Source organism: Mobula hypostoma, chromosome 21 (genome assembly GCF_963921235.1).
Source record: "Mobula hypostoma chromosome 21, sMobHyp1.1, whole genome shotgun sequence".
NCBI lineage: Eukaryota > Metazoa > Chordata > Chondrichthyes > Myliobatiformes > Myliobatidae > Mobula > Mobula hypostoma.
This window is the reverse complement of record NC_086117.1, coordinates 49,184,330-49,211,299: the sequence shown is the minus strand read 5'-3', so window position 1 is coordinate 49,211,299 and position 26,970 is coordinate 49,184,330. Positions and strand designations below refer to the sequence as shown.

The 26,970-nt window shown below is 46.1% G+C and overlaps 1 protein-coding gene across 3 annotated transcripts in view; it reads left to right on the top strand.

Annotated features, from left to right (window-relative positions):
* The window catches only part of LOC134359997 (probable voltage-dependent N-type calcium channel subunit alpha-1B), a 910,000-nt gene that overhangs the window by 471,113 nt on the left and 411,917 nt on the right, over positions 1–26,970 (top strand). Inside the window, exon 1 of one of the 3 annotated variants that reach the window (XM_063073962.1) lies at positions 25,978–26,058. The exons of the other annotated variants lie outside the window; for them this stretch is intronic. Coding sequence (XP_062930032.1) covers positions 26,050–26,058 — 9 coding nt within the window. The 5' untranslated portion in view covers positions 25,978–26,049. Of the gene's footprint in view, positions 1–25,977; positions 26,059–26,970 lie in introns of those variants that run through there. 3 annotated transcript variants of the gene reach the window in all.

Here is a 26,970-nt window from a genome sequence, read left to right as displayed (position 1 = left end):
TTCTTTTTTATGTATTAGCTAGGTCTTTATTTTTCAGATTAAACAGCTATAAATTTAGAAAGTTTTGTGGACAAAATCTGGCGCAAAGTTTAATTGGCCGATGTGCTAATATGATGGACCATAAGTTGTCCTTTTAATTTCAGCTGGTTTGATAAGCTCAGTCTGCTGAAAAGAACAATAAAGCCAATGGTGTTTGATAGAGGAAGTTCTTCCCACATGGTTGAGTTTTATAATTACTAATAATCTGTCAGTCACAATGCCTTCATTATGCATCCTCTGCTGCTTCTGCCTTCTGCCATTTGGAAACGCTTCCTCTCTCTAAGCCCTTAGTGATTTCAAATACCCTTTGCAATTTCTACTGATCTAAAGTAAAAAACATGTTTCTCCAGTCTAAGGCATAAGGGAAAGGGAGTGAAGAACTCAAAAACACAGGATTAAGGTGAGAGCTGAAAGATTTAAAAAGGACAACACATTCAAGCCGAGAATAGTGTGTATTTAAGCTGCCAGAGAAAGTATTTTAGGCAGGCGCAATATCAGCTTTTAAAAGATATTTGGATAAGTGAATGGATAGGAAAGGTTTTCAGGGATATGAGCCAAACTCAGGGAAATGGGATTAGCTCAGGCAGGCACCTTGGTCAACATGAAAGGATTGGTCCAAAAGGCAACCACACTTGGTAATATCAACTACACTCACTTCCGCCCGCTACCACTCTTGAATTTCTGGCAGAATGCTGGTATCTTCTACTGTGAAGACTGATGTAAAATAGTTATTAAGCTCATCTGCCATTTCTTTGTTACCCATTACTAGTCTCTTCAGCATCATTTTCCCCAGCAGTCTGATATCCACTCGCGCCTCTCTTTTACTCTTTATATATGTGAAAAAAATTGTATCCTGTTTTATATTATTGGCTAGCTTACCTTTATATTCCATCTTTTCTCTCCTTACGGCTTTTTAGTTGCCTTCTGTTGGATTTTAAAAGCTACCCAATCCTCTAACATCCCACAAATATTTGCTAAATTATATGCCCACTCTGGCTTTTATGCTGTCTTTATTTCCCTTGTCAGCCACTGTTGCATCATTCTGCATTTAGAATCCTTCTTCTGTGGGATGTATGTATTGTGCACCTTCTGAGTTGCTCCCAGAAACTCCAGCCATTGCTGTTCCTCCATCATTCTTGCTAGCATCTCCTTCCAATCAACTTTGCCCAGTTTCTCTCTCATGACTCTGTAATTCCCTTTACTCCACTGTAATACTGATACATCTGATTTTAGCTTCTCCCTCTCAAACTGCAGGGTGAAGTCCATCATATTATGATCACGGTCTTCACCTTAATCTCCCAAATCAAATCTGATTAATTACACAAAACCCAATCCAGAATAGCCTTTTCCTTAGTGGGCTCAACCAAAAGCTGCTCTAAAAAGCCATCTCATAGGCATTCTACAAATTTCCTCTACAGGACATAGCACCAACCTGATTTTCCCAGTCGACCTGCATGCTGAAATCCCCATGACATTGCCTTTTTCACAAACCCTTTCTATCTCCCATTGTAAGTTATATCCTACATCCTGACTACTGTTCACAGGCCTGTATAAACCCCCCATCAGCATCTTTTTACACTTGCAATTTCTCAGCTCTATTCACAAGGATTCTACATCATCCAACCCGAGGTCACTTCTTTCTAAAGGTTTGATTTCATTTTTGACCACCAGAGCCATGCCAACCCCCTTGGCCTACCTGCCTGTTCTTTTGATACAAAGTGTATCCTTAGATGTTATGCTCCCCACAATGTCATACCTGCCAATCTCTAAATGCACTTCAAGACCATGTACCTTATTCTGTATACTGTGTGCATTCAAATATAACACCTTCAGTCCTGTATTCATCACCCTTCTCAATGTTGCCCCCTTGTTACACTCTTCCTACTGACTGCTTTTTTGCCCCATTACACCATTTCTCACCCCCCTATCATATCTGAAGCCACAGGAAAACAGTGCTCCTTGCTAACACCAGATTTTGGGGAGGGAAATATTTTGTGCTTTGTTGGTTATGAGGTAGGTACTTGGACATCTTGTGATGTGAAAGGTTAATTATCAAAGTTGAAAGTAAATTTATTATCAAAGTACATATATAACCCTGAGATTTGTTTTCTTGCAGCTATTATCAGTAAATCCAAGAAAAATAATTGGAACCAATGAAAGACGTGCACAACAGGACAAATATCCAATGTGCAAAAGCGAACAAACTGCAAATGCTAAAGAAAAGAAAAACTAATAATAATGATAAAGAAATAAGCTGTAAACATCAGGACTATGAGGTGGAGTCCTTTAAAGTGAGTCTATAGGTTGTGGGAACAGTTCAGTGATGGGGTGAGTGAAGTTGAATGAAGTTATCCTCACTAGCACAAGAGCCAGATGGTTCATGAATTTTATGCTGCCTTCCGTCACTTCTATAGATTTTATGTCCATCTCCTGAGCAAATACAGATGCAAAAAATGCACTTAAGATCTCCCTCATCTATTTTGGCTCCACACATAGATTACCATTCTGATCTTCCAGAGGACCAGTTTTGTCACTTGCAATCCATTTCCTTTTAACCTGGCTGTAGAATCCCTTAGGATTTTCCTTTACCTTATCTGCTAGAGTGACTTTACGTCTTCTTGCATTTCTTACATTCCAGAAGCATCTCATTTGTTCCTATCTGCATCTATGTTTGCTCAGGAGACAGACACAGAGTCTATTGAAGTAAAGCAAAGCAACATCAAATTCATGGACCCTGTGCAGATTACAGAGGAGGAGGTATTTTCTATCCTGAGGAAAAGCAGGGTGGATAAATCCCCAGGGCCTGACCAGGTGTTCCCTCAGACCCTACAGGAGGCAAGTGCAGAAATTGCTGGTGCCCTTGCAGAGATATTTAAATCATCCCCTGGGACAGGTGCGGTGGCTGGGGATTGGAGAATAGCCAATTGTGTTCTGCTGTTTAAAAAAAGGCTCTAAACATAAACTAGGAGATTATAGGCCAGTAACCCTGAGATCAGTTTTGGGAAAGTTATTAGAAGGTATTCTAAGGCACCGGATATATAAGTATTTGGATAGACATGGACTGGAGATGGGATGTTATGTTGAAGTTGTATAAGACATTGATAAGGCCTAATTTGGAGTATTGTGTGCAGTTATGTCACCTACCTGTGGGAAAGGTGTAAACAATGTTGAAAGAGTACAGAGCAAATTTGCAAGGATGTTGCTGGGACTGGAGGACCTGAGCTATAAGGAAAGATTGAATAGGTTAGGATTTTATTCTTTAGAATGTTGAAGATTGAGAGGGGATTTGATAGAGGTATACAAATTATAAGGTGTTCAGATAGGGTAAGTGCTAACAGGCTTTTTCCACTGAGGTTACGTGGGACTACATCAAGAGGTCATGGGTGAAGGGTGACAGGTGAAAAGTTTAAGGGGAACATGAGGGGAACCTTGTTCACTCAGAGGGTCATGAGAATGAGCTGCCAGCATGTGGTGCATGCGAGCTTGATTTCAACATGTAACAGAAGTTTGGATAGGCACATGGACAGTAAGGACATGGTTGTGGTCTCGGTGCAGGTCAATGGGAGTAAGCAGTTTCCCTGGTTTCAGTATTGAATAGATGGGCTGAAGGGCCTGTTTCTGTGCTGTACTCCTCTATGACTCTATGACTCTAAAGATGCAGACAAACAAGTTGTCCATTGCAGAAAATGAAGCTAAAGGAATGGACTCTAGTTCTTCCATGCTTCTTGATGTTGCTTGCCACATTCCTAATAAACCTGAACTGCTTTCTACATTTATACCCTTTTCAGCCACTTGGGTGTCTTCATAAACACTTGATATTTGATATTTTCTCAAATATCCTTTTAACACAAATGGTTTAAAGACATCTTTTGGAGATGTAGATCTTAATACTTTAAAGCTAACTTATTTGAGTACATAAGCATTTCAAACTATAAACATATCAATTATTACTGATATGCTAAATGATATTAATAATCTGTTCTATGAGCTTCCTTGAACTAAGCAACTTAAGAGTCAGCTTGTTTGTTTGAAACAACCCAAAGTAAACAACCCATTGTGTTATACACCTTTCTTGAGCAATAAAAAATTATCTGCAGTTACTTTTCACAGAGAGATCATCTTCAGAACATAAAGCCTATTTACAAAGCTGTTCCATGAAGAACGCTTTTCATTCACACTTTAAGAACTGAAAATTGACTTCCATTTACAACCGGTGTTAAGCAAACTGTCAGTTGGAAGTTTACTTACAACAGTCTATGACCTTTCAAATGGTAGTTGCTATTTAGAAAGCAAGCTTAGCAAACAACGAAGAAAGTGAAAGAGACCTATTGGCCAAGAAGTGAATATCCATCACATTTCACTGAACACAAAACTACCAATTTTACTGTTGTCTTCCAGCTTGCTACCTAATTCTCTTTCATTAATATATACTGGATAACAAGGTTTAAAGCACCCAATGGCGCATCACTAGTTACATACAGGTCTCCAAACTGAAAAGCAAGCCTCTGCTACCACACTTTACATGCTACCACCAAGTCAATTTTTAATACAATTTGCTAGCTCATCTTGGATCATATTTTTGGATTTAGCAATTCTGAAATGCTCTACCCAATGCTTTTCAATGTAAGTCTCCAATGGTATCTAAATCCCATTTTCACAGACATCCAGCTGAAGCTTAATAAGGCATTAGGCAGAATCAGAATCAGATTTAATATCGCTGGCATATGTCATGAGACTTGTTAACTTTACAGCAACAGTACAATGAAATACATGATAAATAAATATAGAGAAAAAACTGAATTAAAGTAAGTATATATGTGTCTATTAAGTAGTTAAGTTAAAATAACTAGTACAAAAAAAAAGAAATAAAAAAGTAGTAAGGTAGTGTTCATGGGTTTAATGTCCATTTAGAAATCAGATGGCAGAGGGGAAGAAGCTGTTCCTGAATTACTGAATGTGTGCCTTCAGGCTTCTGTACCTCCTTCCCGATGGTAACAGTGTGAAGAGCATATGTCCTGTGCAGTAGGGATCCTGAATGCTGGATGCTGCCTTCCCAAGGCACTGTTCCTTACAGCGGACTGAAAAGCTTGAGCATGTAGATATTAAGAAAGAGGATGTGCTGGAGCTTTTGGAAAGCATCAAGTTGGATAAGTCACCGGGACTGGATGGGATGTACCCCAGGCTACTGTAGGAGGTAAGGGAGGAAATTGCTGAGCCTCTAGTAATGATCTTTGCATCATCAATGGGGACGGGAGAGGTTTCGGAGGATTGGAGGGTTGTGGATGTTGTTCTCTTATTCAAGAAAGGGAGTAGAGATAGCCCAGGAAATTATAGACCAATGAGTCTTACTTCAGTGGTTGGTAAGTTGATGGAAAAGACCCTGAAAGGCAGGATTTATGAACATTTGGAGAGGCATAATATGATTAGGAATAGTCAGCATGGCTTTGTCAAAAGCAGATCGTGCCTTATGAGCCTGATTTAATTTTTTGAGGATGTGACTAAACAGATTGATGAAGGTAGAGCCGTAGATGTAGTGTATATGGATTTCAGCAAGGCATTTGATAAGGTAGCCCATGCAAGGCTTATTGAGAAAGTAAGGAGGCATGGGATCCAAGGGGTCATTGCTTTGTGGATCCAGAATTGGCTTGCCCACAGAAGGCAAAAAGTGGTTGTAGATGGATCATATTCTGCATGGAGGTCGGCGACCAGTGGTGTGCCTCAGGGATCTGTTGTGGGACTCCTACTCTTCGTGATTTTTATAAGTGACCTGGATAAGGAAGTGGAGGGATGGGTTAGTGAATTTGCTGATGACACAAAGGCTGGGGGTGCTGTGGATAGAGTGGAGGGCTGTCAGAGGTTACAGCGGGACATTGATAGGATGTAAAATTGGGCTGAGAAGTGACAGATGAAGTTCAACCCAGATAAGTGTGAAGAGGTTCATTTTGGTAGGGCAAATATGATGGCAGAATATAGTATTAATGTTAAGAATCTTGGTAGTGTGGAGGATCAGAGGGAACTTGGGGTGCAAGTCCATAGGACACGCAAAGCTGCTGTGCAGGTTGACTCTGTGGCTAAGAAGGTATTACAGTGCATGGGATTGAGTTTAAGAGCCAAGAGGTAATGTTGCTATAGGACCCTGGTCAGACCCCACTTGGAGTACTGTGCTCAATTCTGGTTGCCTCACTCGAGTGGTTTAGATGACAAACCAAATCTCCTCAAACTCCTAACGAAATATCATTGCTGCCTTGCCTTTTTTATAACTGCTACGTTGCATCCAGGTTAGGTCCTCAGAGATTTTGACACCTAGAAACTTGAAATTGCTCACATTCTCCACCTCTGATCCCATTATGAGGATTGGTTTTGTGTCCCCTCATCTTACCCTTCCTGAAGTCCACTGTCAACTCTTTGGTCTTGCTGACGTTGGGTGCAAGGTTGTTGCTGTGACACCACTCATCCAACTGGAATGTGTTGGTCTTGTATGCCCTTTCGTCTGCATCTGAAATCCTGCCAACAATGGTTGTATCATCAGCAAATTTATAGATGATGTGTGAGCTATGCCTAGCCACATAGTCATGGGTGTAGAGAGAGTGGAGCAATGGGCTAAGCACACATCCTTGTGGATCACTAGTGTTAATTGACAGCGAGAAAGAGATTTTTTTTCATATCCACACAGATGTGGTCACCAAATATTGGAAAGATATAGTGGACGTGGAGAGGATGTTTCCATTACTGAGCAAGTCTAGGACCAGAGGACGCAGCCTCAAAAAAGAATGATGTTCCTTTAGAACAAAGAGGAAGTGGAATTTCATTAGCAGATGGTGGCGAATCTGTGAAATTTGGTGCTACAGATGGACGTGGAGGACAAATCACTGTCTATATTGAAAGTGGAGGTTGATAGGTTTTTGATTAGTAAGGGCGTCAATGGTTACAAGGAGAATGGGTTTGAGAGAAAAAATAAATCAACCACAGTTGAATGGCAGAGCAAACTCAGTGGGCCAAATGGCCTAATTTTGCTTCTATGTCTCGTGGTCCTAACCTGTTAATTTGCACATTCAGATATGAGCAATATTAACCTTGGTCAAAGTTGGCACTGCCCTGTTATGATGTGGTGCATGCACACCTAATCTCTAGCATACAGCTCTCAGACCTCGGGGTATTACAGACTGCCTGGCAAATGTATAAATAATAGAGTTTCTCATTCTTTCCACTCTTGGGTGGTATTTGTCATTGATAATAAAATAACTCATCACCAGCACAAATTCAAGGTCAAAAAAGGATTCAATTATCTGAGCTTTGATTTGATCAGTGCATGTGATGGCTTAGGAAGTGTGGTGAGTGGCGGTGGTGGGGTGGGGAGTGTGGTGAGTGGCAGTGTTGGGGTGGGGAGTGTGGTGAGTGGCGGTGGTGGGGTGGGGAGTGTGGTGAGTGGCGGTGGTGGGGTGGGGAGTGTGTTGGGGGGGCAGAGAGTGTAGCGACTTTGCAAATCTTTGAGCATATTCAGACACAACACGAATTCTGTTGCTGTCAAGTCCATAATTATTTGCAGCATTCTCTATTTGTAATGATACTAGGCAATACAAACCACTTCAGCTTCAGATGTAATGTCACCGGCATATGTCATAAAATTTGTTGTTTGCAACAGCAGTACTTTGTAATAACAACTATAAATAACAACAAGTATATATAAAAATACTTCGCATAGTGTAAAAAGAAGGGAAAAATTACTGAGGAGGTGCTCATGGGTTCATTGTCCATTCAGAAATCTGATGGTTGAGGGTAACATTGAGTCTTCAGGCTCCAGTACCTCTTCCGTGAAGGTAGCAATGACAAGAGAGCATGTCGTGGGTGATGGGGGTCTTCAATGATGTGTGCTGCCTTTTTGGGCTATCAGCTTTTGAAAATGTCCTGGATGCTGGGGAGACTAGTGCCTATGTTGGAGCTGGCTGAGCTTACAACTTTCCGCAGTTTATTTCGATCCTGTGCAGTAGCCCCTCCATACCAGCTGGTGACGCAACCATTTTGAATGCTCTCTGCCGTACATCTGTAGAGATTTGCAAGTGTCTGGTGACGTTCCGAAACTGCTCAAACTATAGCCACTGTCATGCCTTCTTTGTAATTGCAGCAATATGTTGGGCTCTGGATAGTTCTTCAGACACGTTGACACCTAATAACTCGAAACTGCTCACCCTTTTCACTTCTGATCCCTTGTTGAGGATTGGTGTGTATTCCCTCAACTTGCTGAAGTCCATAATCCTTGGTCTTACTGATACGGAGAGCAAGGTTGTTGTTGTGACACCACTCAACCAGCTGATCTATCTCGCTCCTGTACGCCTCCTCGTCACCATCTGAAATTCTGCCAACAATAGTTGTGTCAACAGCAAATTTATAACCGGCATTTGAGCTGTGCCTAGCCACACAGTCGTGGGTGTAGAGACAGTAGAGCAGTGGGCTAAACATGCATTCTTGAGGTGCACCAGTGTTGATTGTCAACAAGGACGAGATGTTATTTCTGATCCATACTGACCGTGGTCTCCCAATGAGGAAGTCGAGGACCCATTTGCAGGGAGAAGTACAAAGGCCAAGAACTTGGAGTATTTTGATTAGAAATGAGGGCATGATTGTGTTGAATGCTGAACTGTAGTCAATAAACAGCAGCCTCGTGTCATGCTATGTGTTATGACAGGATATGTTTTTTTTCCAAAACTCAAGCAGTATGATTAAGCTAAAATACTACAGCTCAAAGGCTAACATGATTTCTGATGTTCCTACTCAGTAATTATGAAACCTGAAGGTTTATGGCCTTTTCATCCTAGTGTGCAAATTATGGATATCAAACACCAAATGAATGCAGGCTTTCTGACCCTTGAATCCAATGGGCAAAGTAGATGGTCACAATTACTGTGTCTTTAAAGTAGAGATTACAGAATAGTTGTATGAAATTATACAAGAGGATCATTTTGCTTTGATAACTTTTGAAAGTACTGTGACATTCATTACACTGATCAATGGCCAAAGATGGGATGTTATATAATTGCAACTGAACATTTCAATATCACTTCTTTTATTGTTTTAGTATTTCTGATATAATGTTAATAGGATCTCTGTGGATATGAGAAACATGTTGGAGAGTCAAAAGCTTATACAAAAATGTATATGAAAATATATTCATATACACAGTACTATATGAAAAATGATGGAAAACATTTTAGATTTTCTCCAGTGGATCTCGGCTGTTTTCACATTGATTTTGGATTATACTGAGGAGACACAAGAAACGGAGGTTCTTGTGTCTGGAGCACAACCAGCATGCTGGAAAAATTCAGTGGGTTGATCAGCGTCTGTGGTGGAGTGATGGGGTGAAGTGTTGTGATGGGGTGGAGTGTTGGGGGTGATGAGGTGGGGTAATGGGTGGGGTGTTGGGGTGGGTTGATGGGGTGGGGTGTTGGGGTGGGGTGTTGGGGTGGGGTGATGGGGTGGGATAATAGGGTGGGGTGATGGGGTAGGGTGTTAGGGTGGGGTGTTGGGGTGGGTTGATGGGGTGGGGTGTTGGGGTGGGTTGATGGGGTGGGTTGATGGGGTGGGGTGTTGGGGTGGGTTGATGGGGTGGGGTGATGGACTGGTGTGTTGGGGTGAGGTGATGGGGTGGGGTGTTGGGGTAGGGTGGTGGGGTGGGGTGTTGGGGTGGGCTGATGGGGTGGGGTGATGGTGTGTGGTGTTGGGGTGGGGTGATGGGGTGGGGTGTTGGGGTAGGATGATGGGGTGGGGTGTTGGGGTGATGGGGTGGGGTGGTGGATTGGGGTGTTGGGGTGGGGTGTTGAGGTGGGGTGATGGGGTGATGGGGTGGGGTGTTGGGGTGGAGTGATGGGGTGTTGGGGTGGGGTATTGAGATGGGGTAGGGTGTTGGGGTGGGGTGATGGGGTGGGATGTTGGGGTGGAGTGATGGGATGATAGGGTGGGGTGTTGGGGTGATGGGATGGGGTAGTGGGGTGGCGTGTTGGGGTGGGGTGATGGGGTGGGGTGTTGGGGTGTTGGGGTGGGGTGATGGGGTGGGGTGATGTGGTGGGATGTTGGGGTGGGATGATAGGGTGTTGGGTTGAGGTGTTAGGGTGGGGTGATATGGTAGGGTGTTGGGGTGATGGGGTGGGGTGGGGTGTTAGGGTGATTGGGTGGGGTGATGGAGTGGGGTGTTGGGGTGGGGTGATGGGGTGGGATAATAGGGTGGGGTGATGGGGTAGGGTGTTAGGGTGGGGTGAATGGGTGATGGGGTGGGGTGATGTGGTGGGATGTTGGGGTGGGGTGATAGGGTGTTGGGTTGAGGTGTTAGGGTGGGGTGATATGGTAGGGTGTTGGGGTGATGGGGTGGGGTGGGGTGTTAGGGTGATTGGGTGGAGTGATAAGGTGGGGTGATGGAGTGGGGTGTTGGGGTGGGGTGATGGGGTGGGATAATAGGGTGGGGTGATGGGGTAGGGTGTTAGGGTGGGGTGTTGGGGTGGGTTGATGGGGTGGGGTGTTGGGGTGGGTTGATGGGGTGGGGTGATGGACTGGTGTGTTGGGGTGAGGTGATGGGGTGGGGTGTTGGGGTAGGGTGGTGGGGTGGGGTGTTGGGGTGGGCTGATGGGGTGGGGTGATGGTGTGTGGTGTTGGGGTGGGGTGATGGGGTGGGGTGTTGGGGTAGGATGATGGGGTGGGGTGTTGGGGTGATGGGGTGGGGTGGTGGATTGGGGTGTTGGGGTGGGGTGTTGAGGTGGGGTGATGGGGTGATGGGGTGGGGTGTTGGGGTGGAGTGATGGGGTGTTGGGGTGGGGTATTGAGATGGGGTAGGGTGTTGGGGTGGGGTGATGGGGTGGGATGTTGGGGTGGAGTGATGGGATGATAGGGTGGGGTGTTGGGGTGATGGGATGGGGTAGTGGGGTGGCGTGTTGGGGTGGGGTGATGGGGTGGGGTGTTGGGGTGTTGGGGTGGGGTGATGGGGTGGGGTGATGTGGTGGGATGTTGGGGTGGGGTGATAGGGTGTTGGGTTGAGGTGTTAGGGTGGGGTGATATGGTAGGGTGTTGGGGTGATGGGGTGGGGTGGGGTGTTAGGGTGATTGGGTGGGGTGATGGAGTGGGGTGTTGGGGTGGGGTGATGGGGTGGGATAATAGGGTGGGGTGATGGGGTAGGGTGTTAGGGTGGGGTGAATGGGTGATGGGGTGGGGTGATGTGGTGGGATGTTGGGGTGGGGTGATAGGGTGTTGGGTTGAGGTGTTAGGGTGGGGTGATATGGTAGGGTGTTGGGGTGATGGGGTGGGGTGGGGTGTTAGGGTGATTGGGTGGAGTGATAAGGTGGGGTGATGGAGTGGGGTGTTGGGGTGGGGTGATGGGGTGGGATAATAGGGTGGGGTGATGGGGTAGGGTGTTAGGGTGGGGTGTTGGGGTGGGTTGATGGGGTGGGGTGTTGGGGTGGGTTGATGGGGTGGGGTGATGGACTGGTGTGTTGGGGTGAGGTGATGGGGTGGGGTGTTGGGGTAGGGTGGTGGGGTGGGGTGTTGGGGTGGGCTGATGGGGTGGGGTGATGGTGTGTGGTGTTGGGGTGGGGTGATGGGGTGGGGTGTTGGGGTAGGATGATGGGGTGGGGTGTTGGGGTGATGGGGTGGGGTGGTGGATTGGGGTGTTGGGGTGGGGTGTTGAGGTGGGGTGATGGGGTGATGGGGTGGGGTGTTGGGGTGGAGTGATGGGGTGTTGGGGTGGGGTATTGAGATGGGGTAGGGTGTTGGGGTGGGGTGATGGGGTGGGATGTTGGGGTGGAGTGATGGGATGATAGGGTGGGGTGTTGGGGTGATGGGATGGGGTAGTGGGGTGGCGTGTTGGGGTGGGGTGATGGGGTGGGGTGTTGGGGTGTTGGGGTGGGGTGATGGGGTGGGGTGATGTGGTGGGATGTTGGGGTGGGGTGATAGGGTGTTGGGTTGAGGTGTTAGGGTGGGGTGATATGGTAGGGTGTTGGGGTGATGGGGTGGGGTGGGGTGTTAGGGTGATTGGGTGGGGTGATGGAGTGGGGTGTTGGGGTGGGGTGATGGGGTGGGATAATAGGGTGGGGTGATGGGGTAGGGTGTTAGGGTGGGGTGAATGGGTGATGGGGTGGGGTGATGTGGTGGGATGTTGGGGTGGGGTGATAGGGTGTTGGGTTGAGGTGTTAGGGTGGGGTGATATGGTAGGGTGTTGGGGTGATGGGGTGGGGTGGGGTGTTAGGGTGATTGGGTGGAGTGATAAGGTGGGGTGATGGAGTGGGGTGTTGGGGTGGGGTGATGGGGTGGGATAATAGGGTGGGGTGATGGGGTAGGGTGTTAGGGTGGGGTGTTGGGGTGGGGTGATAGGGCGTTGGGTTGGAGTGTTGGGGTGTTGGGGTGGGGTGATATGGTAGGGTGTTGGGGTGTTGAAGTGGGGTGATGGGGTGGGGTGTTAGGTTGATAGGGTGGGGTGATAGGTGGAGTGATAGGGTGGGGTGTTGGGGTGGGGTGATAGGGTGGGGTGTTGGGGTGGGGTGATAGGGTGGGGTGATGGGGTAGGGTGTTAGGGTGGGGTGACGGGGTGATGGGGTGGGGTGTTGGGGTGTAGTGATGGGGTGTTGGGGTGGGGTGATATGGTAGGATGTTGGGGTGATGGGGTGGGGTGGTGGGGTGGGATGTTGAAGTGGGGTGATGGGGTGGGGTGATAGGATGGGGTGATGGGGTTGGGTGATGGGGTGGGGTGTTGGGGTGGGGTGATGGGGTGGGATGATGGGGTGGGGTAATGGGGTGGAATGATGGGGTGTTGGGGTGGGGTAATGGGTTGGGGTGTTGGGGTGGGGTGATGGGATGTTGAGGAGTGTTCGGGTGATGGGGTGGGGTGATGGGGTGGGGTGTTGGGGTGGGGTGATAGGGTGGGCTGTTGGGGTGGAGTGATGGGGTGTTGGGGTGGGTGTTGGGGTGATGGGGTGGGGTAATGGGTTGGGGTGTTGGGGTGGAGTGATGGGATTGGAGTGATGGGATGGGTGTTGGGGTGGGGTGTTGGGGTGCTGGGATGTTGGGGTGATGTGGTAGTGTGTTAGGGTGGGGTGATGGGGTGGGGTGATAGGGTGTTGGGTTGGGATGTTGGGGTGTTGGGGTGGGGTGATATGGTAGGGTGTTGGGGTGATGGAGTGGGGTGGTGGGGTGGGGTGTTGAAGTGGGGTGATGGGGTGGGGTGTTAGGGTGATGGGGTGGGGTGATGCGGTGGGGTGTTGGGGTGGGGTGTTGGGGTGAGGTGATGGGGTGGAATGATGGGGTGTTGGGGTGGGGTGCTGGGGTGGGGTGTTGGGGTGGAGTGATGGGATGGGTGGGGTGGAGTGGGGTGCTGGGGTGATGGGGTGTTGTGGGGTGTTGGGGTGGAGTGATGGGTGGTGTTGGCGTCAGGCATTCGTGTGGAGTGTTGAGGTGTTGCAGTGGGGTGTTAAGAGGTGTTGGGGTAGGATTGTTGGTGGGGTTGTGGGGTGAGGTGGTGGGAGTGGAGAAATCGTTGATGTTTCAGGTCAAACCTTGCATGAGGATTTAGAATAGAGAGAGGGAGGAGTGATCAGGACTGTGGCTGATCCCTTTTCCACTGGCAATTTCCTCTCAAGTCTGATGCAGGATTTAAACTGAAAGTTTTGACACTTGTTCACCCTCGTCCAACCCTGACAGATACTGCTCAGCCCACTGAGTTCCTCCCATAGTTTGATTTTTGGATTTCAGTGGTGCCTGAGTAGGCCACTGCTCTGTGCATCCAGGTGAGGGGGTCCTTTTATAAGAAATAATCTCTTTTCACACCAGGTGTTAGAACTAGATAGCATTTCTGAAAGGATAAATTTACATTGATCCTGCAATGATTCTATGGAATGTTATTTATCTGTTCTATATATGTCAGAACGTCCCTTAAATGTAACACCAGAAGTCTGGTATCTGCCCATTTCATTTTGATATCAATACTTCAACGATAATCCAGAGTTTAGTGTTAGTGTAAAGAAAGCAGTATATATTTTGCTGCCAGACAATATAGATTCACTGTGCAAAAAGTGTACATGAAATCCTGCACTTAGTAGTTAGCACGCACCTCAACTCGGAACATAGATCATAGAATATTGAAGGATACAGCACACGACAGGCACTTCAGCCCATAATGCTGTGCTGAATCAGCAAAAATGTAAATCAAAACCCCCAAAAACGAATCCCTCCTACCTACATAATGTCCATATCCCCCCATTTTCCTCACATTCATGTGCCTATCCAAATACCTCTTAAAAGTCTCTAATGTATTTGCCTCTGCCACCACACCAGGCAGCACATTCCAGACATCCTTGAATCTCTCAGTTTCAATGCATGCCCTCTAGTGTTAGACCTTTCTATTAGAAAAATATACTTCCTGTCCATAAGACCATAAGACTATAAGGTGTAGGAGCAGAATTAGGCCATTTGGCCCATCAAGTCCACTCCGCCATTTAATCATGGCTGATCCTTTTTTTCTTCTTTGTTTTCCCTCCTCAGCCCCATTCCCCAGCCTTCTCCCCGTAACCTTTGAATTCATGCCCAATCAAGAACCCATCAAGCTCTGCTGAAAATACACCAACAACCTGGCCTCCACTGCTGCCTGTGGTAATATATTCTATAAATTCACCACTCTCTGGCTAAAGAAATTTCTCCGTATCTCTTTTTTAAATGGACGTCCCTCTATCCAGAGGCTGTGTCCTTTTGTCCTAGACTCCCCAACCATAGGAAACATCCTTTCCACATCTACTCTGTCTAGACCTTTCAACATTTAGAAGGTTTCAATGGGATCCTCCTCGTCCTTTTAAATTCCAGTGAGTATAGACCCAGAGTTATCGAACGTTCCTTGCATGATAACCCTTTCGTCCCCAGAATCATCCTTATGAACCTCCTCTGAACCCTCTCCAATGCTAGCACATCTTTTCTTAGATAAGAAGTCCAAAACTGCTCACAATAGTCAAGGAGAGGCCTCACCAGTGCCTTATAAAGCCTTAGCATTACATCCCTGTTCTTGTATTGTAGACTTCTTGAAATGAATGCTAATGTTACACTTGCCTTTTTCACCACCAACTCTACCTGCAAGTTAACCTTACGGGTGTTCTGCACATGGACTCCCAAGTCTCTTTGTATTTCAGTCTACTCTATCTATTCCTCTCATAATCTTCTAAATATCCATCAGATCTCCCCTCAGCCTCTGCTACTCCAAAGAAAACAAGTTTGTCGAGCTTCTCATGATAATACATGCCCTCTAAGCCAGGCAGCATCCTGGTAAATCTCTTCTGAACCCTCTTCAAAACCTCAACATCCTTCCTATAGTGGGGTGTCCAGAACTGGATACAATACTCCATATGTGGCCTAACCAAAGTTTTATAAAGTTGTAACATAACCTCCCGACCTTTGAACTCTGCCTCGATTAATGAAAGCAAGCATTCCATAAGCCTTCTTAACCATCTTATTGACCTGTGCAGCCACTTTCTGGAAGCTATGAACTTGGATCCCAAGCTCTCTCTGCTCAGCAACACTGTTAACAATGCACTGTCTCCTTGCATTTGTCCAACCAAATCACAACACCTCACATTTATCTGTACTAAACTCCATCTGCCATTTCTCTTCCCATATCTGCAACTGCTCTATATCACGCTGTACTCTTTGCCAGTCTTTTACACTATCCACAACTGTACCAATCTTAGTACATTCCGCAAACTTAATAACCCACCCGTTTACATTTTCATCCAGGTCGTTTATATGCATCACAAACAGCAGAGGTCCCAGCACAGATCCCTGCAGAACACCACTAATTAAAGACCTCCCGCTCAAATAAGTCCCTTTGACTACTAGCCTCCGTTTTCTATATGCAAGCAAGTTCTGAATCCAAGCAGCCTATTCGCCACGGACCTGATGCATCTTAATCTTCTGGATTAGTCTCCTATGAGGGGCTTCATCAAACACCCTACTAATATCCATGTAGGAAATATCCAGTGCTCTACCTTCATCAATCTCTCTCATGACCTCATCTAAAAACTCAGCTGTTGGTAAGACATGACCTGCCCCACACAAAGCCATGCTGGTTCTCCATAATTAGGCCATGGGTATAAGAAACAACATTTCTTATACTCCCAGTAGCATTATAAAGTTTTAGATTAACTAAATTTGAAAATCATTTTTGCACATCTGAAATATTTATCTTTCAATTATTTATTTGGGAGACCGTACACTAGGTGTGTATTGTCTCCTCTATCCAGTTATTTTAGTTTCTGCTGGGAGTGTCATTTTTTTCACAGAGAAATATTGATGGCCTGTTCTTGCAATTGTCTAAAGTGGTGTGTGATCTATCAGGGTCTAGGAGTCGATGACATTCTATAGGAAAATGAATGGATCACCGCAATATTTTGAAACTTATAAAATTTCCAGTTTCTGTTGACTAAAATAGGAATTGTTGTAATGTGAGCATTATTAAAAGTAAGTTAATACTAATTAGGATAATGGGGAGTTTTTACTTCCGTTCTTTTTACTTCTGGTGTGTGTTGTATATAGTGTTCTTGCCATGCCGTATGGATTCTAAAAGCCTCTGTATGTACATAACGGTTTTTGACATTCGAGATAAAGTTGTTTCTTTGGGCCGGAAGTTGTCGAGTGTGCCTTTTTCAAAGTAGAAGTTACCACATATTTTTGGCAACGAGGTAAACTGGGTTTTGTGGACGTGTCAGCACGTTTCGAACGGGAGCAGCAGCGCTGATAAGGGGCCTCACGTTCAGATGGCTATGTTTGGGACTATTGGGAAATTTGTGGAGAGTATGAGGAAAGATTGGGACACTTTTTCTGTGCTAATGGAATTACTGAGGAGGCTAAGAAGCGCTCTATTCTCCTGAGTGCGTGTGGGGCAAAGACTTACAGGCTAATAAGGAATTTAGCCGCATCACGGAACTGGGGGACATTCCATATGATGAACTGGTCAAGCTCGTGGGGAACCACTACAATCCGAAACCTTCTGTGATAGTCCAACGGTGTAGGTTTCACAGCCATCTCAGGAAGCCAGGTCAGTCTGTGGACAATTTTGTGGCCGAGCTTCGGCAGCTGTCGGAGCATTGTGATTTCGGAGCGGTGTTGGAAGACATGCTCCGTGATCAATTGGTATGCGACATTAATAGTGACGACATACAACGCCGCCTGTTAAGGGAAACCCCACCGTTGACTTTCGAGAAAGCCTTAGAGATTGCCCAAGGCATGGAGATGGCTGCTAATAATGTCAAGGATATCCAGAATGGACATGGGGGAGGTCGCAGTCGGCGGCAGTGCACCGAGTCAGGAGGGAGACTGGTAAACAGGCCAAGCGGGTGGAATGTTTCCGGTGTGGAGGTATGTACTATGCAAATGATTGCAAATTCAAAGACACTGTCTGCCATGCTTGTAGCAAAAAGGGACACTTAGCTAAAAAGTGCAGAAGTTCAAAGGGTAAGATTAAGCCTGGGCAGGGGAAAGCTCAACAGGTTCAGGCAGCCACACACCATCTAGAAGAAGCAGATGGAGAGGCAGCGTGTGCCTACAACATGTTTGGAGTGGAAACAGATGAGGAACCACCTGAACCATATTATGCCACAGTCACTGTCAGGGGAAAGGACATTAAGTTTGAGGTTGATTCAGGGGCTACTGCATCGGTCATTAGCGAGGAGACCTACAGGAGGACATGGGGCTCCAACTTGCCTCCCATTAGACCATCAAAGATCAAACTCAGGACCTATATGGGGCAGCCCATACCTCATTTTGCGGTGTTATATGTGGACATTTCAGCCGGGGATCAGAAGGCTGAAGCCAGGCTAGTGATAGCTAAGGGCAGGAGGCCCAGTCTTTTGGATCACGATTGGCTTCACAAAATCCGGCTAAACTGACATGAAATTAAGTGTGCACACGCGACGGAGGACATTCTGCAGTGGTACAGTGATGTTTTCAGGGACGAGCTGGGAACACTGAAGGGTGTGACAGTGAAACTCCATGTCAACCCTGAGGCTACACCACGTTTTTTAAGCCCAGGTCGGTGCCCTATGCCATGAAAGGCAAAGTCGAGGAGGAGCTGGAACATTTACAGAGGCTGGGCATTATTGAGCCCATCCAGTTTTCAAGGTAGGCAGCTCCCATTGTTCCAGTTTTGAAGGCAGACAAAACGGTGAGGATACGTGGGGATTATAAACTTACGGCGAATCAGGTCTCTAGGCTGGAGGAGTAGCCATTGCCACGGGTGGATGACCTGTTTGCGACCCTGTCAGGGGGTAAGCTGTTCACAAAGCTGGACATGAGCCACGCCTAGCAACAGCTGCCGCTCGACGAGGATTCAAAGGAGTACGTCACAATTAATACACACAAGGGATTATTCAAGTACAATCGCCTGATGTTTGGAGTGGCGTCCAGCCCTGCCATTTTCCAAAGGACAATGGACATTTTGCTGCAGGGGATTCTGCACGTAGCAGTGACCTTGATGATATTTTGATCCGGGGGTTACAGAGGTGGAGCATCTGGCTAATTGAGAACGGGTGCTGAAGAGGCTCTCAGTTGCAGGGCTGCGGTTGTAACGCGGAAAATGTGTGTTCCTGGCATCGAGTGTGACTTACCTGGGACACAAGATCACAGCTGAGGGGCTTTGCCCTGTGGAGGACAAAGTGAGAGCTATTAAGGAGGCCCCAAGCCTTAAGACCGTCACGGAACTCAGATCATTTTTGGGCATGGTGAATTATTATGGCAAGTTTCTTCCTGACCTCTCAAGGGTTTTGACCCCACTGTATAAGCTGCTTCACAATGACACTAAGTGGCAGTGGGGTGAAGAGTAGGATAAAGCTTTCAAGGAAGTGAAAGAACTCCTCCACTCAGCGAAGCTGCTTGTTCACTATGACCCAGACAAGGAGATCACCCTTGCATGTGATGCCTCGCCCTATGGAGTCGGGGCAGTTCTCTCAAATGTAATGGAGGACCACTCAGAGAGGCCTATTGGTTTTGCTTCACTTGCTTCAGAGGGGTCGGGGTCCCCTGAGGAGGATGGACATTCTCATGCAGACACACAGACCCCTCCAGACCCCTCTCATGCTCCCAAAACCAGATCCACCCAAAACACCCTCACCAGTGGTGCCTGCTGGGTCACCGGGGGTAGTGCGCAGATCACAGAGCACTCGTAAACCTCCTGACAGACTGAATCTTTGACGGGACAGTTCTTTTTTTGTTGTTGTTGTTAGATTGAATGTTGAATCTGTCACATTTCCCAAATGTTTTGTACTGATAAACTGTTGCTGAGATACTAATATAAGTTTTCACGGGTACGCAAGTTAATAACACCACTGTTTTATTTCCTTGTTTTTACATTTGGGGAATGTTGGATTTTAAAGGTGGAGAAGTGTTGTAATGTGAGCATTATTAAAAGTAAGTTAATACTAATTAGGATAATGGGGGGTTTTTACTTCCGGTGTGCTTTGTATATAGTGTGCCTGCCATGCCGTACAGGTTGTAAAAAAGCCTCTGTATATACATAACGGTTTGACGTTCGAGATGAAGTTGTTTCTTTGGGCATGAAGTTGTCGAGTGTGCCTTTTTCAAAGTAGAAGTTACCACAGGAATCTCTCAAATAAAATATTCTGGAAGGGTGAAACTTTTCTGGAGCTCGGTGGAGCAAAATGATTTGCAATTTTAAACCACTTAACATCTCATCACAGTCAGAAATTAATTTGCAATGCAATTTCTGGCACAGATTTATAGCATGCAGAAGAAAATCTCCTGTAATGATATAGAAATCTGTGGCCTATTATGTGAAGGATACACTGGGATATTACTAAGAGTAGCGAAGGAGGATTTTCATTGGAATGAAACAAAAAACTAGGGCTTTGAATTCTGTGTGTTAAAATGGAATGGAAATAAGCACCAAATCACTTTCACTCTCCCAGAACCTACGGGGTCCCCAACTGAATGATTAAGTGATAGTAAAAGATTTTAAATCAATGCCTCAGGGAAATTAAATTCTATGTTTTCATGTCATTATTCCTATGAAAAAAACTGAAATAATTTTGTCTCTTCATTAATCTAATCAATGACCTTGGATAATATCTATTTATACATGCAACTGCAGTAAAAAATATATTGCTTAAAATTAATTAATGATTAAAAAGTTATAAACTTGGCCACCATTTAAATTAAGATTATTGCCTTTTCTGCCTCAAAGTATCAATTCTCCAAGAATTTTTTTTTTTGTTTCTAACATTTAACCCACACTGCAAGGTAAATAAATGCAGCTGTCGTTTGTCTCTAGACCTAATGAACAAATAAGTTGTTCACTGTTTGCAGTAAAGAGAAAACTGAATATATCAGGCAATTTGCCATCTTAGAAGCATTTTCTCCCCCAAAATTTGTGTGAGTACAGGCTTGCTGTAAGAAAAATCTAAAATCCAATGCTGAGGGTGGATAACTCTCCTGGACCTGATGGATGCGCCCTTGGGTTCTGAAGAAAGTAGCTGGACAGATTGCGAAGGCGTTAACGATGATCTTTCAAGAATCGACAGATTCTGGCATTGTACCGGATGACTGGAAAACTGCAAATGTTACTCCGCTATTTAAGAAAGGTGGGAGGCAGCAGAAAGGAAACTATAGACCTGTTAGCTTGACATCAGTGGTTGGGAAGCTGTTGGAATCGATTGTTAGGGATGAGTTTACAGAGTACCTTGAGGCACATGACAAGGTAGGCCAAAACCAGCATGGTTTCCTGAAAGGAAAATCCTACCTGACTAACCTACTGCAATTCTTTAAGGAAACTACAAGCAGGGTAGACAAAGGAGATGCAGTAGACGTGGTGTACTTGGATTTTCAGAAGGCCTTTGACAAGGTGCCGCACATGAGGCTGCTTAAGAAGATAAGAGTCTGTGGAATTACAGGGAAGTTACTAGCATGGGTGGAGCATTGGCTGGTTGGCAGAAAACAGAGAGTGCGAATAAAGGGATCCTATTCTGGCTGGCTGCCGGTTACCAGTGGAGTTCCACAGGGGTGGGTGTTGGGACCGCTGCTTTTTATGATGTATGTCAATGATTTGGACTATGGAATTAACGGATTTGTGGCTAAATTTGCCGATGATTCAAAGATAGGTGGAGGAGTGGGTAGTTTTGAGGAAACAGAGAGCCTGCAGAGAGACTTAAATAGTTTAGGGGAATAGGCAAATAAGTGGCAAATGAAACACGTGTTGGAAAGTGTGTGGTCATGCATTTTGGTGGAAGAAATAAATGGGCAGACTGTTATTTAGATGGGGAGAGAATTCAAAATGCAGAGATGCAAAGGGACTTGGGAATCCTTGTGTCGGATACCCGAAAGGTTAACCTCCAGGTTGAGTCGGTGGTGAAGAAGGCGAATGCAATGTTGGCATTCATTTCTAGAGGTATAGAATATAACAGCAGGGATGTGATGCTGAGGGTCTATAAGGCACTCGTGAGACCACACTTGGAGTACTGTGTGTAGTTTTGGGCTCCTTATTTTAGAAAGGATATACTGACATTGGAAAGGGTTCAGAGAAGATTCACAAGAATGATTCCAGGAATAAAAGGGTTACCATATAAGAAACGTCTGGCAGCTCTTGGGCTGTGTTCCCTGGAGTTCAGGAGAATGAAGGGGAATCTCATAGAAACATTCCAAATGTTAAAAAGCCTGAACATATTAGATGTGACACCACCTCTTACTTACCCCTGGAACAGGACCCCACCAAAAAATATCAAACCATTATCTCCCGTACCACCACCGCCTTTATCAACTCCGGAGACCTTCCATCCTCAGCTACTAAACTCATAATTCGCACAGCCCGTACCACCTGGTTTTACCTCCTCCCCAAGATCCACAAGCCTGACTGTCCTGGTAGACCCATAGTTTCTGCCTGCTCTTGTCCCACCGAACTTGTATCTGCCTACCTGGACTCCATTTTGTCACCCATAGTTCAGTCCCTCCCCACCTACATCCGGGATACATCCCATGCCATCCACATCTTCAATAACTTCCAGTTCCCCGGTCCCAACCGCTTCATTTTCACTATGGATGTCCAATCCTTATACACCTCCATTCCCCATTAAGAAGGCCTCAAAGCCCTCCGCTACTTTCTGGATTATAGACCTCACCAGTTCCCCACCACCACTACCCTCCTCCGGTTGGCGGAACTGGTTCTCACACTCAATAACTTCTCTTTTGGCTCTTCCCACTTTCTTCAGACTAAAGGGTGGAGCTATGGGAACTCGCATGGGCCCCAGCTATGCCTGCCTCTTCGTTGGTTATGTGGAGCAGTCTATGCTCCAAACCTGTGCTGGTACTGCTCCCCAACTTTTCCTTCGGTACATTGACGACTACATAGGTGCTGCTTCCTGCACCCATGCTGAGCTCGTCAATTTCATCGACTTTACTTCAAACTTCCACCCAGCCCTCAAATTCACTTGGTCTATCTCGGACACTTCTCTCCCCCTTCTCGATGTCTCAGTCTCCATCTCTGGAGACAGACTGTCCACTGACATCTTCTGCAAGCCCACTGACTCTCATAACTACCTCAACTATACCTCTTCCCACCCCGCCACATGCAAAAATGCCATTCCCTATTCCCAGTTCCTCCGTCTCCTCCGCATCTGCTTCAAGGATGAGGTTTTCCATTCCAGGACATCTCAAATGTCCTCTTTCTTTAAGGATCGTGGCTTCACTTCTGCTGTCATCAATGATGCCCTCACCCACATCTCCTCCATTTCCTGCACTTCTGCCCTCACCCCATCCTCCCGCAACCACAACAGGGACAGAGCTCCCCTTGTCCTCACCTACACCCCACCAGCCTCCGGATCCAGCACATTATCCGCAGCAACTTCCGCCACTTTCAACAGGACCCCACCACCAAGCACATCTTTTCCTCTCCACCCCTCTCCGCAGGGATCGGTCCCTCCATGACTGCCTGGTCCACACGTCCCTCCCCACGGATCTCCCACCCGGCACTTATCCCTGTAAGTGCAAGTGCTACACCTGTCCCTACACCTCCTCTCTTGCTACCATTCAGGGCCCCAAACAGTCCTTGCAAGTGAGGCAACACTTCACTTGTGAGTCTGTTGGGGTCATCTATTGCATCCGGTGCTCCCGGTGCGGCCTCCTCTACATCGGTGAAACCCGACGCAGATTGGGGGGACCGCTTCGTCCAGCACCTCTGCTCCGCCCGCCACAACAAACAGGATCTCCCAGTAGCCACCCACTTCAACTCTGCTTCCCTCTCCCATTCAGATATGTCCATATGTGGCCTCCTCTACTGCCATGATGAGGCTAAACTCAGGTTGGAGGAGCAACACCTCATATACCATCTAGGTAGTCTCCAGCCCCTTGGTATGAAAATAGAATTCTCCAACTTCCGGTACTTCCCTCCTCCTCCTTTCCTCTATTCCTTTGTCACTCTGCCCCTTTCCCCAGCTGCCTATTGCCTCCCTCATGGTTCCGCCTCCTTCTACTATCCATTGTGTTTTCCCCTATTCCTTCTTCACCTTTCCTGCCTATCCCCTCCCTGCTTCCCCTCCCCCACCCCTTTACCTTTCCCCTTACTGGTTTTTCACCTGAATCCTACCAGCCACCTCCTTCCCACCCTCCCCCCAACTTCTTTATAGGGCCTCTGCCCCTTCCCTCTACAGTCCTGACGAAGGATTCCAGCCCGAAACGTCGACCGATCTCTTCCATGGATGCTGCCCAACCTGCTGAGTTCCTCCAGCGTGTTGTGAGTGTTGCTTAGATATGACAAAGTTATTTCCCATGGTAGGGGATTCTAGGACAAGAGGGCACAACTTCAGGATCGAAGGACGTCCATTTAGAACAGAGATGCGGAGAAATTACTTTAGTCAGAGGGTGGCAAATCTGTGGAATTTGTTGCAACGAGTGGCTGTGGAGGCCAGGTTATTGGGTGCATTTAAGGTAGAGGTAGATAAGTTCTTGATTAGCCAGGGCATCAAAGGGTATGAGGTGAAGGCAGGAGAGTGGGGATGACTAGAAGAATTGGATCCGCCCATGATTGTATGGCGGAGCAGACTCAATGGGCCAAATGGCCTACTTCTGCTCCTATATCTTATGGTCTTATGGTCTTATGGTCTTATCTTAAACCCATTTTCAAATCCTTTCAGAGGGAATAGTAGATAATGCATCCTGAAGTTTGACAGTTAACCATGGATTGATAAATGCTTTCCATTGATCTAAAAATAATACAAGCTAAGTATTAATTGCTCTGGAAAGGTCATGCACTTTCTCCATTGGACTACACCCATGCATTTGAAAACTATATATTTTATTTTGGGATACATGGTTGTTTTTAATTATGAATATGTCTTGTATCCTTTTGTGGTTGAGATTTCACAGACACAGCTTATAACTTGACAGAGAGGGGACATTAGTTTAATACTGTAAATCAAACTGAATTTTAACCATGTTCGATGACAAATTCTGCCATCTTCATCAGGGATGATGCCTGGGCATGCCTACTCCTGTGGTATTTATACCCCCAACATTCATCCCTCCTGATTGGTTAGTCCTCTTCCAAACAGGTTTCCACTATCCCACCTTGTTTACAATCAAATTCCAGTTCTCACTTAGAGCGACACCTTTATCTTTGTTAAAATTCTTTTCCTCTAGTTTTATTTCAATGGCTTCCTTCACCAGGCAGTCCCAAAAGAATTAGTGCAGCTAAGTAGTTTTGTGCCATCAAGGTGAATCCTATGCCCATTGTGAATGCAATGTTCCGCTAATGCCGATTTGTCTGGGTAACCAAAATGGATACACCGGCTGTGATCCTTGATGTGTGTTTCCACCATGCATCCCGTCTGGCCGACATACACTGCTCTGCGTTCACAGAGAATCCTGTAGATGCTAGCCGTGGTGAGTCCCAGGTCATCTTTGACCTGCATAAACTGCAATTTGAGCTTCCTTATGGACTTATGGGTGATATAGTGTTGGTGCATGGCCAAGTGGTTAAGGCGTTCGTCTAGTGATTTGAAGGTCGCTAGTTCGAGCCTTGGCTGAGGCAACGTGTTGTGTCCTTGAGCAAGGCACTTAACCACACATTGCTCTGTGATGACGCCGGTGCCAAGCTGTATCGGTCCTAATGCCCTTCCCTTGGACAACATCTGTGGCACGGAGAGGGGAGACTTGCAGCATGGGCAACTGCTGGTCTTCCATACAACCTTGCTCAGGCCTGAGCCCTTGAAACCTTCCAAGGCGTAAATCCATGGTCTCATGAGACTAACGGATGCCTATATATATATATAAAAATCCGGTATTTCTTAAGGATCCTGGCGATCCTTCCAGAGACTATGTATATATAGGGAAGACAGGCTGTAGTAAGGGGTTCCTCCTTGTTGTTAGGTTTCCTGGTTAGGAATCCTGATTGGATGAGGGCTAACCAATCAGGAGGGACGGATGATGGGGGTATTAATACCACTGGATGAGACGTGCCCAGGCATCATCCCTGGTGAAGATGGCAGAGTCATCAAAATGTTGGTTAAAGTCGATAATTGTACCCAGCTGGAAGCCTGAGAACAGTTTATTTGTAATAGTTGTTTATAATTAACCATGCGGTTCACTTACCTTTGTGGTTAGATTTTATCTGTTAGTCATCTATTAGTAATGCCTGTGCTCAACTAAACAGTAAAGAAACTTCTCACTATTAGACTACTGATGAGTTACCAAAATTCAGTTTAAAAAATCCTGGTCTTTGATTAATCCTATAACTGTTCTCCAAGAAATGCAATGCCCCTAGCACTGATTTGACCACTATATTGAGTTCTGATCAGCATGTCACAGGGAATTATGTTGGCAAGGATGCAGAGGAAAGTTAACAGGGTGCTGCCAATATTACAAAACTGTAGCCATGAGGAAGTCCAGAGAGGCAGATTTTGTGTCCGTAGGGCAGATGAAGCTGAGGAAAGTGAAAAAAAAAACAAGCCAATACCACAGGACATCTGTTTGAGGTGGCTGGAAGGAATTTTAGGGGAGATGTCAAAGGTAGGTATTTAGTCATAGTCATACTTTATTGATCCGGGGGGAAATTGATTTTCGTTACAGTTGCACCATAAATAATTAAATAGTAATATGTAAATTATGCCAGGAAGTAAGTCCAGGACCAGCCTATTGGCTCAGGGTGTCTGACCCTCCAAGAGAGGAGTTGTAAAGTTTGATGGCCACAGGCAGGAGTGACTTCCTATGACGCTCTGTGTTGAATCTCGGTGGAATGAGTCTCTGGCTGAATGTACTCCTGTGCCCAACCAGTCCATTATGTAGTGGATGGGAGACATTGTCCAAGATGGCATGCAACTTGGACAGCATCCTCATTTCAGACACCACCGTCAGAGAGTCCAGTTCCATCCCCACAACATCACTGGCCTTACGAATGAGTTTGTTGATTCTGTTGGTGTCTGCTACCCTCAGCCTGCTGCCCCAGCACACAACAGCAAACATGATAGCACTGGCCACCACAGACTCGTAGAACATCCTCAGCATTGTCCGGCAGATGTTAAAGGACCTCAGTCTCCTCAGGAATTTTACACATCAGTGCCTAGGATGCACTTCCGGGGATGTTCATCGAGGCTGGGGTAAGAACACTCTTAGATAGGTACATGGATGGAAGGAAAATGGAGGGTTATGGCCCATGGAGGAGAGGAAGAGTGAGATTGCTTGATTGAGGTTTATATAGTTGGCACAACATTGTGGGCAAAGGACCCCTACTGTACTGTACAATTCAATGTTCTATTATGAGGGAACTGGATGGAGTAAATAATTTCAAAGTAAGTTTATTATCAAAGTCAGTATATGTCGCCATTTACTGTACTACCCTGAGATTCATTTGCAGATGGACTGATAAGTGCTGTACATACATACTGTATTTACTGAGAACTTGAGTCCTTGAAATTGACTCCA